Source organism: Vanacampus margaritifer, chromosome 1 (genome assembly GCF_051991255.1).
Source record: "Vanacampus margaritifer isolate UIUO_Vmar chromosome 1, RoL_Vmar_1.0, whole genome shotgun sequence".
In the NCBI taxonomy this organism is placed as follows: domain Eukaryota; kingdom Metazoa; phylum Chordata; class Actinopteri; order Syngnathiformes; family Syngnathidae; genus Vanacampus; species Vanacampus margaritifer.
The window spans coordinates 23,072,915-23,086,079 of NC_135432.1; the positions used below are offsets into that span (position 1 = coordinate 23,072,915).

The window sequence follows — 13,165 nt, forward strand, 5'->3', positions numbered from 1 at the left end:
CTGGTACGGCAACCTGACTGTGCAGTCAAGGTCACAGATTGCCGGTCTGGTGCGGACTGCCATGAAGATCATGGGGGTCAGGAATCATCCTTCCCTACAGATGCTTTATGAGCGGTCCGTCACCGGACTGGCACAGAAAATTGTTAATGACCCGACTCACATTCTGCATCATGAGTTCCAGCTACTGCCTTCCGGCAGGAGATTCAGAGCCCCCAGAACCAGGCTGAACCGCTACAAAAACTCATTCCTGCCGACATCCATCAAACAGCTTAACAACCGACATTAACATTAACATTAACTCAGTGCAATAAGATATATGGTGCAATGTTGTGTTGTGTTGTGTACATACTCATGTGTGTGTATATATATATAGGAGCGTGTATATGGGTGTGTGCAATGTACTTCTCTACACATGTATACTTCTGTGAAGTCTTCTACTTATTGCTGCACTTCTTATTTATTTAATTTTAATTTTATCTCTTTCTATTCTGTTGTTTCTCTTTACTGTAAACTGCAGCTGGACGGAGTCCAGGAAAAAGTTCCCCACGGGGAAAATAAAAGTATATCGTATTGTATCGTATCGTAAATACCTCAACGAAGGTAAACTATTTGAGGATATGGCTGTTAATGTGCCGTTTTTGGAATGTAGAGTAGTTAACGCGATAAGGGGTTAATAAACGAAAAACAATAGAAAACTCTACCTTAGACACATGCTGTACATGCCTTCAGTTTTTTCTTGAATGTTTTACAAATGCTCAAAGTGGCCACCACCAGCAGCATCATGAAGACTTGATGGTAAATAACTACACATCGGGATCACGATCAATAATGATAACAGTAGATTACGATACATTGCACAAACAAATTTCAACACTAGCTGCTGCCGAGTTGTCTAGAATTAACCTCGCGGTAGTGTTGCCATATTGATACTATTTTTGTTGTTGTTGAGCTGCTGCCTCTGTAAAGGTGAAGTGCATTGGCTGGGAATCGAACCCAGGCCTCTCAACTGGGAAGCAAGAATTCTACCACTGAACTACCAATGCTTGGTGTGAGTTTTCCAATGGGCTTAATCCTCCATCAAGGCAATTTCAAGGGAATTTTCAAGGGATTTGTTATTGTATCGTTCTTGGAATGTGTCATTATAGCAACATATATATTGCTATCATCAAATTATAAAATAACAAGACTCTGCGATAAGAATTTGGAACTATCCACTGATCCATACAAATAGTAATTATACTACATTTCTCTATCCATCTACTACAACTTATTCGGGGTTGGGTCATGAGGGCAGCAGCATGAGCAGGGAAGGAAAACTTCTTTCTCCCCAGCCACTTCATCAAGTTTCTCTGGGGAAATCCCAATACTTTTACATTGCACAATTTTTTTTTTAAACAATTTCAGAGTAAGCCACCTCTGTCGAACCCAGGCCTCTCACATGGGAAGCGAGAATTCTACCACTGAACTACCAATGCTTGGTGCTCTTTCCCCAATGGGCTGTAGTTCTCCCTCAAAGCAATTTCAAGGGACTTGCTGTATGGTTCTTGGAATGTGTCATTATAGCAACATATATATTGCTATCGTCAAATTATAAAATAACAAGACTCTGTGCAATTTGGAATTATCCAATGATCCATACAAATAACAATTATACTACATTTCTCTATCCATCTACTACAACTTATTCGGGGTCGAGTCATGGGGGCAGCAGCATGAGCAGGGAAGCCTAGCTTCTTTCTCCCCAGCCACTTCGTCAAGTTCCTCTGGGGAAATCCCAATACTTTTACATTGCGCAAAAAAAATTCAACAATTTCAGAGTAAGCCACCTCTGTCAAAGTGCATTGGCCGGGAATCAAACCCGGGCCTCTCACATGGCAAGCGAGAATTCAACCACTGAAATACCAATGCTAGTTTCTGAATACCGTGTAGACCTCCAACAAAGCAAAACATTATCAAGGGACGTATCACTGTCGGAATGTATCATAGCAACATATATTATTATTTTGATAACGATACTTTGCAATAACACTCTGCGATAAAGATTTTGGAAATATCCAATGCAATAGCAATTTTAACAACACTTTGAGATAACAACACTTGCCGATAACCATAAATATGTATACATTGAGATAACAATTCATAGAAGTAATGCTACATTACGGTACGAGTTTGATTATAACTGTCGATAGAAAATTAGAGAATGAGCTGCTGCCTCTGTAAAGGTAAAGTGCATTGGCTGGGAATCGAACCCAGGCCTCTCACATGGGAAGTGAGAATTCTACCACTGAACTACCAATGCTTGGTGCTATTTACCCAGTGGGCTGTAGTTCTCCCTCAAAGCAATTTCAAGGGACTTGCTGTGTCGTTCTTGGAATGTGTCATTATAGCAACATATATATTGCTATCATCAAATTATAAAATAACAAGACTCTGTGATAACAATTTTGAACTATCCAATGATCCATACAAATAACAATTATACTACATTTCTCTATCCATCTACTACAACTTATTTGGGTTCGAGTCATGGGGGCAGCAGCATGAGCAGGAAAGCCTAGCTTCTTTCTCCCAAGCCACTTCGTCAAGTTCCTCCGGGGAAATCCCAATACTTTTACACTGTGCAAAAAAAGTTTAACAATTTGAGAGTTAGCCACCTCTGTCTAAGTGCATTGGCTGGGAATTGAACCCGGGCCTCTCACACATGTTGCCATATTGATACTATTTTTGTTGTTGTTGAGCTGCTGCCTCTGTAAAGGTGAAGTGCATTGGCTGGGAATCGAACCCAGGGTTAGCAAAAATTCTACCACTGCACAACCAATGCTTGGTGGCAGCATTCATTCGATCATGATTCGGGAACTATGCAATGCAATAATAATTAATACGTCGTGGTAAAAACACTTTTTTTTGTTTCTTACTGTATTTTTGTTGTTTAAATATTACTTTTAAACTATATGATTTATATATATATATATATATATTATAGCTATAAGTTTCTAGCTTGTTAAAAAGAGCACACAGTAAAATATATCAATATATATATATATATATACATAGTATATACTCCAAGATTTTGGGGGTGCCAAAATGAGCTAAATACACGTCTGTATTTTGAATTTGACATTGAAGAGGAAAATACAGTATGTGTTGCACAGGTCAGGTGATAGTTCAGTTTCACAGCAGGAGGATCGAGGAGACAAGTTTCTCAAGTTCAGAAATAGGAATGCTGTCCCATTCTTGTCTAACACGCGTCTCTCTAACTGTTCAACTGTCTTGGGCTTTCTTTGTTGCACCTTCCCCTTTATGATGCTCTATAAGTGAAAGAAGTGGACTGCAGGCTGGCCATTTCAATACCCGGATCCTTTTCCTACGTAGCTGTTGTAATTGGTGTTGCATGTGGTCTGGCATTATCGTGTTGAGAAATGCAAGATCTTCTCTGAAAGTGATGATGCCTAGATGGAAGCATATGTTGTTCTCCAATCTGAATATACCTTCTGCATTGACGATGCCTTTCCAGATATAGAAGCTGCCCATGCCACACGCACTCATGCAACCCTATAATAAACCTTATAAACTGAGTTCTGATAACAACTTGGGTTGTCCTTGTCCTCTTTAGTCAGTATGTTATAGCGCCCCAGTTTTCCACAAAGAACTTCCAATCGTGATTAGTCTGACCACAAAACAGGTTTCCACTTTGCCACACTCCTTTTTAAATAACCGTTGGCCCAGAAAAACGCCTGCGCTTCTTGTTCTGCTTTAGAAATGGTTTCTTCTTTGTACTTTAGAGTTTCATCTGGCAACGGCGGCTGGCACGGTGGATTGTGATCACCCACAATGTTTTCTGGAAGTAGTGCTGAGCCCTTACTGGGATTTCCCTGACAGTAAGCATTCCTGTTTGCGGTGCAGTGCCATTTAAGGGCCCGAAGATCATGGGCATCCAGTATGATTTTTCGGCCTTGACCCTTACACACAGAGATTTTTCCAGATTCTCTGAATCTTTGTATGATGCACTGTAGATGATGATTACTTCAACCTTTTTGCACATTTTCACTAGTAAACACCTTTCCGATATTTCTCCACTATCTTTCTCCGCAACATTGGAGGAATTGATGATTCTCTACTCATCTTCGCTTCTGAGAGACACTGCCATTCTGAGAAGCTCTTTTTTGTCACGGTTGTGTCACGGAGCGGCGTGGTGTCTGTCGAAGTGAGGCGTAGAGGACCCGAAATGCAGGGAGGCAGGAGAACCACGGCAGGAGTGCGGGTTAGACAGTTGTACTTTATTTGTACAACTCAAAATTAAACTGACAACACAAACTCCGGGTGTGACCGTAACAAATGGCAATGATCCCACAAGGACTGATCACCACCCGGGAACTAAATACCCACACAAATTAGGTTGATTAGTCACACCTGAGGCCAGGCACAAGTGGCTGAGAGCCCGGATTGGTCAGCCTGCGGAAGGGCAGGAATTCACTCAGGACCAATCGGGACCCTCAACCAAAACCCGATCCTCCCAGACATGACAGTACCCCCCCCTTAAGGGATGGATTCCAGACGTCCCTAAAAAGTTCCAAAACAGGGCGGGCAGAGGGAGCGCGGAGGCGGGAACCTGGCACGTCCCTCAGGACTAGTCCGGGGGACGTCCCGGACGCCAGACGAGGGGAGCCCGGCGGCGCCGATCTGGAGGGCGCCCCGGACGCCACACCGGAACAGGCCGGCCGTGGGATGAACATCTCCTGTCCACCCCCATGGGCCTGACGCCGCCATGGAAGAGGCGAAGAGACCCCGCACGAGAGCGGCCGAACCCAGGAGGCCCGGGGCTGCAGTGGCGAGGACGCCCGGGGTCCTGAGGCTGCCGTGGAGGCGGCCGACGAGGCGGCCGACGAGGCGCGAAGACTTGAGGCTGCCGTGGCGGCGCGAAGACTTGAGGCTGCCGTGGCGGCGCGAAGACTTGAGGCTGCCGTGGCGGCGCGAAGACTTGAGGCTGCCGTGGCGGCGCGAAGACTTGAGGCTGCCGTGGAGGCGGCCGACGAGGCGCGACGACTTGAGGCTGCCGTGGAGCCGGCACGGAGTCCTGAGGCTCCGACGGCCGACGTGGCTCGGTGACCCGAGGCTCCGGCGGCAGACGTGGCTCGAAGACCCGGGGCTGCGGCGGCAGACGTGGCTCGAAGACCCGGGGCTGCGGCGGCAGACGTGGCTCGAAGACCCGGGGCTGCGGCGGCAGACGTGGCTCGAAGACCCGGGGCTGCGGCGGCAGACGTGGCTCGAAGACCCGGGGCTGCGGCGGCAGACGTGGCTCGAAGACCTGGGGCTGCGGCGGCAGACGTGGCACGGAGTCCTGGGGCTGCCGCGGAGCCGGCACGGGAACCTGACAGTACCCCCCCCTTAAGGGACGGATTCCAGACGTCCCTTTTAAAAAGTTCCAAAACAGGGCGGGCGGAGGGGGCGCGGAGACGGGAACCTGAGGCTGACGCGGAGCCGGCACTGGGACCGGGAGCTGCTGCGGAGCCGGCACTGGAACCCGGGGCTGACGCGGAGCCGGCACGGGAACCCGGGGCTGACGCGGAGCCGGCACGGGAACCCGGGGCTGACGCGGAGCCGGCACGGGAACCCGGGGCTGACGCGGAGCCGGTACTGGGACCGGAAGCTGCTGTGGAGCTGATCCGGAATCCTGGGGCTGGCGTGGAGCTGGTACTGGGACCTGGAGCTGACGCGGAGCCGGTACTGGGACCGGAAGCTGCTGTGGAGCTGATCCGGAATCCTGGGGCTGACGCGGAGCCGGTACTGGGACTGGGAGCTGACGCGGAGCCGGCACAGGAACCTGAGGCTGACGCGGAGCCGGAACTGGAACCGGGAGCTGCTGTGGACCTGATCCGGAATCCTGGGGCTGACGCGGCTCAGGCGATGATGCCAGGGGCTGCAGCGGCACAGGCGAGGATGCCAGGGGCTGCAGCGGCACAGGCGAGGATGCCAGGGGCTGCAGCGGCACAGGCGAGGATGCCAGGGGCTGCAGCGGCACAGGCGAGGATGCCAGGGGCTGCAGCGGCACAGGCGAGGATGCCAGGGGCTGCCGCCGCACGACGCGCGCCGCCGGAACGGGAACCGGTGACGGCCGCAGGACGCGCGCCGCTGGAACAGGAAGCGGGCGCTGCACAGGGGCCGCCAGGACTGGCAGCGGGCGCTCAACTAGCGCCACTGGAAACACCGGCCACGTGCACTCCGCGAGCGCCGCCAGATCATCGGCATCAGGCGCTGCCATCAGCGCCGCCGGAAACACTGGCAACGTGCGCTCCGCGAGCGCCGCCAGAACATCGGCTTCGGGCGCTGCCATCAGCGCCGCCGGAAACACTGGCAACGTGCGCTCCGCGAGCGCCGCCAGTACATCGGCTTCGGGCGCTGCCATCAGCGCAGCCGGAAACACTGGCAACGTGCGCTCCGCGAGCGCCGCCAGAACATCGGCTTCGGGCGCTGCCATCAGCGCCGCCGGAAACACTGGCAACGTGCGCTCCGCCGAAAACTGCATCGGTACCTGCCTCTTGGTCCGCTGGGTCCGTCTTGGTGGGATCATTCTGTCACGGTTGTGTCACGGAGCGGCGTGGTGTCTGTCGAAGTGAGGCGTAGAGGACCCGAAATGCAGGGAGGCAGGAGAACCACGGCAGGAGTGCGGGTTAGACAGTTGTACTTTATTTGTACAACTCAAAATTAAACTGACAACACAAACTCCGGGTGTGACCGTAACAAATGGCAATGATCCCACAAGGACTGATCACCACCCGGGAACTAAATACCCACACAAATTAGGTTGATTAGTCACACCTGAGGCCAGGCACAAGTGGCTGAGAGCCCGGATTGGTCAGCCTGCGGAAGGGCAGGAATCCACTCAGGACCAATCGGGACCCTCAACCAAAACCCGATCCTCCCAGACATGACATTTTTATACTCCAATCAAGTTGCCAATGGACCTTATTAGTGGTAACTGGTCTTCCAGCTGTTTTTTTTTATAAGTCCAATTTACTATTCCAGCCTCTTATTGCTACCTGTCCCAACTTTTTTGAGATATGTTGGCACCATGAAATTTACAATCAATATATTTTTCCCTTAAAATGATGCATTTTCTCAGTTTAAACTCTTGACCTGTCATCTATGTTCTATTCTGAACAAAATATTGAAATTTGGCACTTCCACATAATTGCAATCAGTTTTTATTCACAATTTGTATAGTGTCCCAACTTTTTTGGAATTGGGTTTGTATGTATGTGTGTGTGTGTGTATGTATTTATTTATTTAAATTCCTCAAAGATGGTTTCTGCTCAAGGGCTCAAGTCAGTGATACTTGGAGTTCTGGGGTACATCTAAATTTTCTCTCCATTACAGGAATGAGTAGACAAAATCTGGTTGCCGTTTTCTTCACCAAGTTTGAATGGTTAGCTGGACAGACAGTGTAAAAAATAAAATGAAAAAATAGGTGAATTACTACATGGTGTTTGGCTGCAACCAGAGGCGATTCTAGGGTCTGTTGGGGCTCCAAGAAGAAAATAACTGAACCCCCCAACCCCACCAGTGTTTTTCAACATCTTAATAAATAAACAAATTGTGAACAGTAAATGTTTTTATTTCACATTAAACACACCACCACATTATTTGCACTATTTGCAGGTTAATAATGCAATTTCAAAGCAAGCGAAGCATAAATTGCATTGAAATCGCAATGAATCAAGTTTAAAAATGTTGGCTGCCAAAGAAAGTAGCAGTCACTGTCATTTTGAATGGTAGAAATACTAGACATTAGAGTGCTGAAAGGGCGTACCTTAACTATAAGCCTTAAGTGACAAAACAACAGGTGCACTTTGTGTCATGTTTAACAGCCCTATTGGAGTTTATAGCCCCCCCCCCACCCCCAAAAAAAACATCATTACAAAGCTCGAAAAAAAACATATCTTATGTACTGTACATCAAGTACATCTTCCCATTTTCAATGTTTACATTTCAGTTCCTTACTCTTAGTCTTGCACATATTTCTAAAATATATACCTTATGTACCAGAATGTTAGTTGACTCCCACCATGCTCGGCTAAAGATAGGCATCAGCTTGTCATGACCCGGCTCATAAGCCATGACAAATTAACAGGGGAGACCGCTTTCGTGAATACAAATGAAATGATTACAAATGAAAAAAATGAAATCAAAGAATAACCAACAATGGTGTGTGTATTGTCTGCAGTATCAGTAGTGTACGTGTGTGCGAGAGATGTTTGTAATGTTGGAGATGATGGTGCAGGGATGGTACTGTAGTTGCTTAAGACACTTTGTCATTACGTTGTTTCTTTACCACTACTACATCCAAAGTTTATCTATCCTCTGTCAGCTTTTTAGCCATCATCTTAGCACATCTGAGGAGATTGGAATTTTTTTTTTTACAACTCATTAGGCTAAAACAGAAATAACGAACATGGGCCAGTTTACTAGTTTTTCCATTTCAAACCTATAGATTATCCTCCCGATTTCTACCTCTAATATGGCGAACTACGTATCACGTAATCAAAAACCTGTCAGTTGGCCTGTAAAGAAAAAGATGACACCAATTTGAACTGAACTTAACAAAACAGACAAATAGTTGTCAGATCATCATTCCTTTCCTGCTTACTGCAAAATGGTTATAAGGCCATTGATCCATTTTCCTTACCATTTTCTGTTTTTTCTAAATTGGGACCCTGAACAACAATCACTGGGAATGGGCTGACGAGTTTGGGTCAGTTTAAGGCAGTTAAGCGAACCCCTGCACAAACTGTAACCCACAGATGTTTGTCTTTTTATGTATATAACTTACATTATGATGTGTTGCTTCTATTTTGGTGAAGAAATTTGAAATATGAATAACATGAATGGGCAATGTTTGAGTTGTCATTTTGGCTGAGGCGAGTTCTGCCGCCCTCTCCTGGAGAAATATTAAATGACAGGAAAATTGTTTTCCACTCAGTGTCAAGTTACCTCTCAGAATTCACGAATAAACTATTGCAAGGTTCTTAGAGACAAAACTAAACATAATGACTCAAGTTGTTTGGGGGCCTTTTCTTTGGCTTAGATTGCGTATTAATTAATGAAATGAAAATGTATACATTTGTTGGGCCTATCCTGATCAGGGTCACAGCTAGGAGCTGAAGCTGACATAGGGTGAAAGAAAGTCACGCTGGACTGGTCAATCAATTTTCAATCAAAGGACACATGCCGAGAGACAATTTTATATAATTAACTCACTATGCATTAGTAAGTAGCACATATAGTAGCAGTTTAAACTAGCGCACTGAATTGAGTTACTATTGAAGACAAAGGGTGTACTCATCTTAGCTGCTCAAAGTGCTACAATGCGTCACATTCGGTATTTAAACTTAATACAAATATATAATAATATATAATGATACATTTTAAACGTAATGGTTTATTTGCAGGCCAAAGGTGACAACTGTTATGGGGAAAACGTTACTCGTAAGTCACTGCACTTTGTTTAATTGAGAAAAAAGAGAGCGAGAGGGAGAGAGAGAAAGAGATGTGTAGAAGAGCGACTGAGCGAGACTATTTCCTGCAACATTACGCGTGACGTCATAGTATAATAGAAGTAGACGAGTAAACATCAGTGTACTGTACTGTACGCTTCATTGAACGCGTGTCCGTAGCTTGACACATCGATCATGGCACAGCCACTGGCGCACGACGAGAAGAAACCGTTTTATTACAAAAACAACACGTTATAAAGTCAAACAAAAGCGGTCAAAAAGAAGAACAGGAAGCGGTTGAGAGACAAGCGTGGCTCTCTCGCGTCTCCGCAAAGGAGCGAACAAGCGGCACCCTTGGCTTGGAAATGTTGAGGGGCTCACTGAGCAACTCCGGGTCCGCCGTGCCTCCTGTGGTGGAGCGGCCCGAACTGGAAGACGAGTCCGCAAACGAGGACGTGTTCGGCGACGAGGAATGTGGGAGCTGCCGCCGGGTGAGTCTGTGTGTGTATGAGTGTTTGTTTATCTCTTTTTTTTATGGTCCCGTTTGTGTGCGTGTGTTTCCCCCTCTTGTATCAATGCAAGCATATTGTCATATCATACCAATCAAATGTTTATTTTCTTGTTTTGCATTGTGTTCTACGACACTATAATAATCACCCAAAGTTTGATTTTGGAGCTCTCTTTCTGCTATCAATATGTCATCCTATCATAAGTACTTAACTGATCTACTATAAACTTGTTATAGCTGTTTTACACTACAAGAGCGGATTTCAAGTGGTAAAGCACGAAGTGGGATATTATTGAATATCATTCAGCTATGGCCAGGCTTACTAAAAGTAACAACAATAAACAGTATTGTATGCATTTAATGTAAGCATGTCATTTTGATTTGAAAAAACTATAACAGCAAAATGTATTGCATAAGAACAGCAATGATGTGCAACAAATAATATAATGAAGTTCAACAATAAGTTCAATAATAACATAACTTAAGTTTTAAAATATACAAAAATAGAGTATTGAATAAAATAAACAGTAAAATCCTAAATGTGATTTATTTATATATATTTTTTAAAGTGCGATCAAGTCTCTAGTCATTAGGGGTGTGCCCAAAAAATAGATTCTCATAAAAATCACGATTCTCATTTAGTACGATTCAGAATCGATTTTAAATGTCCTAAAATGGATTTTATTTAAATTATTTTATACTGTCTTGCCTTTGTCTGTGTGTGCCTTTATTTGGAGCGTTGTTCATGTTGTACCCGGTTTGGCCACTGAGGGGCAGTGTGGTTCCACACGGTCTAATACATTGTTAAGTTGTAGCCACATTAGAGAGTAGAAGGAAAAAGTCACAATCAAGTTATTTCAATAAAAAAAATAAAAATTCAGCGTGGAGCCGCGAGTAGCACGCTAATTAGCATCAGCGAGTCAGACTGGAGTAGATCATTATAATTCCTTGCACATCTATAGATTGAAGCAAAAATCATTGTCAATCAAATCATTTTGAATAAAAGAAACGTTCTTAATCGAACATCGATTATGAATCAAATCGAAGACCCAAAAATCGGAATCGAATTGAATTGTGAAACATTCAAAGATTCCCACCCCTACCAGTTGTACCGCTGTTCACTATTCACAGTTTCACATGGGGTTGGACTGGCCATCTGACATACAGGGCCGGTGGGCCGGCCTCTTTTGGGGCCGATGCAGTGCTTTTCATTTGTTATTTTCCTACATTTTACCCTAAAAGACTGGCCCACAATTTAAAAGGACCAGTCCGTTAATCCAGTTTGAATATAGATATCAAACTGAACCATCATCAATAAACATCAGTGGCAGAGTTAGGCTGGAGTCGGGCTGGGCTGGTGGCCTAACACAAAATGCCAGGGCCGATTTTTGTGTGCCAGTCTAGCCCTGGTTTCACAGCATCAGTAATTAGAGAATGATGCTTGTAGAATCTCAGTTTCCCTTATAGCTGTGTGAGAGGGTCAAAATTTGAGTACAAGAAACAGCTTTTAGTTGGGTGCAGTTCAGCGGATGGATAAATTGTGCAGCTATACCTAATGAAGTGAAGCACCTTAAACACGTAAAAGCCCAAGATAATTAAAGCAGGAATTTGAAAACAACATATTTATTGTTTTAGATTGCAGGCGTGGAGGAAAAGGAATGCAAGCAATCAGCCTCGCAGATGGAAGCTGAATTTGTGCAGCTTACATTCAGGAAGCAGGTGTCTTACAGGTAAGAAAGTAGTTGAAAGTAAAAGAGAAAGTGGAATGTATTTCAATGCAAACCTGTTCAACCTGAAAGTATTGACACTGTGGCCTTGTTGTGTGTTTGTGAGGACGTATTACAACACCGTAAACCTGCTAATAATATCATGTATTCATACAGTATTCTAAATATATACTTTATAGCTATTTATATGAGTCATAATAATTATAATAAAATGATAATTAGAGTAAATCCCACTGAAAAAGAGGGGATTTGCCAAACAGTAAGAGCATTTATCAAACCAATTTGTACAAATAGCAAAACATCAGCGATTGTCCGAATACGCCAGTAAATATCTGTGTCAGAGAACATCAGAATGACAAGTCTTGTGTCTTGATAAGAGAGTTTAATTGCTTAGTCATGTTGTCAATGTAAGTGTAGTCTGGAAGGATGCTCTGGTGCGCAGACGGACCTCATTGCGATATATAAACGAAAAGACAGTACTGCACAGCACAAAGAACAAAAACAAAAGGAAAAAGTCTTTCCACACACATGCTGACGTTTCTGACATTTGGGCCACAAATTCTCATCCATGTCTCATCTTCTCTTGTGATGAGCTTGTTGAGAAAACTGCTCAATGGTTGGTCCAATGTGTCTGACACTGTCCTTTGTTACATAAAGTTAAGATTCACCTGGGAATAAAAGTATATTGGAAATGTAAAGAACTTTGTTGGTTTTGTCAACTTGTTCTACCATCATGCATGCATTGTTATGCGACGAACCTTTGCCAATATATAGTGGGAGGTGAGACAATTCAACAGAGACCCATTATAATACATTTTGATCAATATGACGTCAGGATTTGATTGTGTAAGTGACAGCGGATAATTGTACAAAATCATTTGTATAGCTGTGCTAAAGCATTTGCAACTTTTTCAAGGAAATGAAGAATATTTTTTATATGCTCACAAGTGACACAATGATGTGAAGATTGAATACGCAGTTTCTGACCAAAAATCTTTGCATGTGTGGAAAGCTGACTACTCTTGAGTAATTTGACTCCATAAACTGTGAAGTGAACGGAATGCAGCACATAAAAGAAACACCCTGAAGACAATAAGTATTTTCCAATGCAAGACTTTTCCTGGAAAAACTCAGGAAACATCGGCACATATCCTGAAGTGTCTGTTCTTTTGTTTTGTTTGCCACTAGTAAAAACTGTTTGGGAATATCTTTGCAACATTTTCCAACCCTTGACAACCTTTAACGAACCCTGACGAAAAACCAGGATTTGCTACGCGCGTAAACACTTGCAAACCTTTTTCCGCTCAGTGACTACGTTTTTATGTAATCAAAATTCGGATTAAGGCCAGATTTTCGTTTTTTTGAAACATTCGGAATAACTCGTTAACATAACGTGAACGGACAGAGTTACATAGTCATTGTGATCAATTGTAATATCC

The 13,165-nt window shown here is 44.5% G+C and overlaps 1 protein-coding gene and 3 non-coding genes across 4 annotated transcripts in view; 1 reads left to right on the forward strand and 3 right to left on the reverse strand.

Annotated features, from left to right (window-relative positions):
* Window positions 1–972: 972 nt before the first annotated feature.
* On the reverse strand, window positions 973–1,043 carry trnag-ccc (transfer RNA glycine (anticodon CCC)). The gene has a single exon. It is a non-coding gene; the product is annotated as a tRNA-Gly (tRNA).
* A 794-nt stretch (window positions 1,044–1,837) lies between these two features.
* On the reverse strand, window positions 1,838–1,908 carry trnag-gcc (transfer RNA glycine (anticodon GCC)). Its single transcript has one exon. It is a non-coding gene; the product is annotated as a tRNA-Gly (tRNA).
* Window positions 1,909–2,228: 320 nt separating this feature from the next.
* Window positions 2,229–2,299, reverse strand: trnag-ccc (transfer RNA glycine (anticodon CCC)). Its single transcript has one exon. It is a non-coding gene; the product is annotated as a tRNA-Gly (tRNA).
* Window positions 2,300–9,362: 7,063 nt separating this feature from the next.
* The window catches only part of LOC144063020 (diacylglycerol kinase zeta-like), a 73,964-nt gene continuing 70,161 nt past the window's right edge, over window positions 9,363–13,165 (forward strand). The window contains exons 1-2 of the mRNA XM_077584953.1: window positions 9,363–9,982; window positions 11,635–11,729. Coding sequence (XP_077441079.1) covers window positions 9,857–9,982; window positions 11,635–11,729 — 221 coding nt within the window. The 5' untranslated portion in view covers window positions 9,363–9,856. The remainder of the gene's footprint in view (window positions 9,983–11,634; window positions 11,730–13,165) is intronic.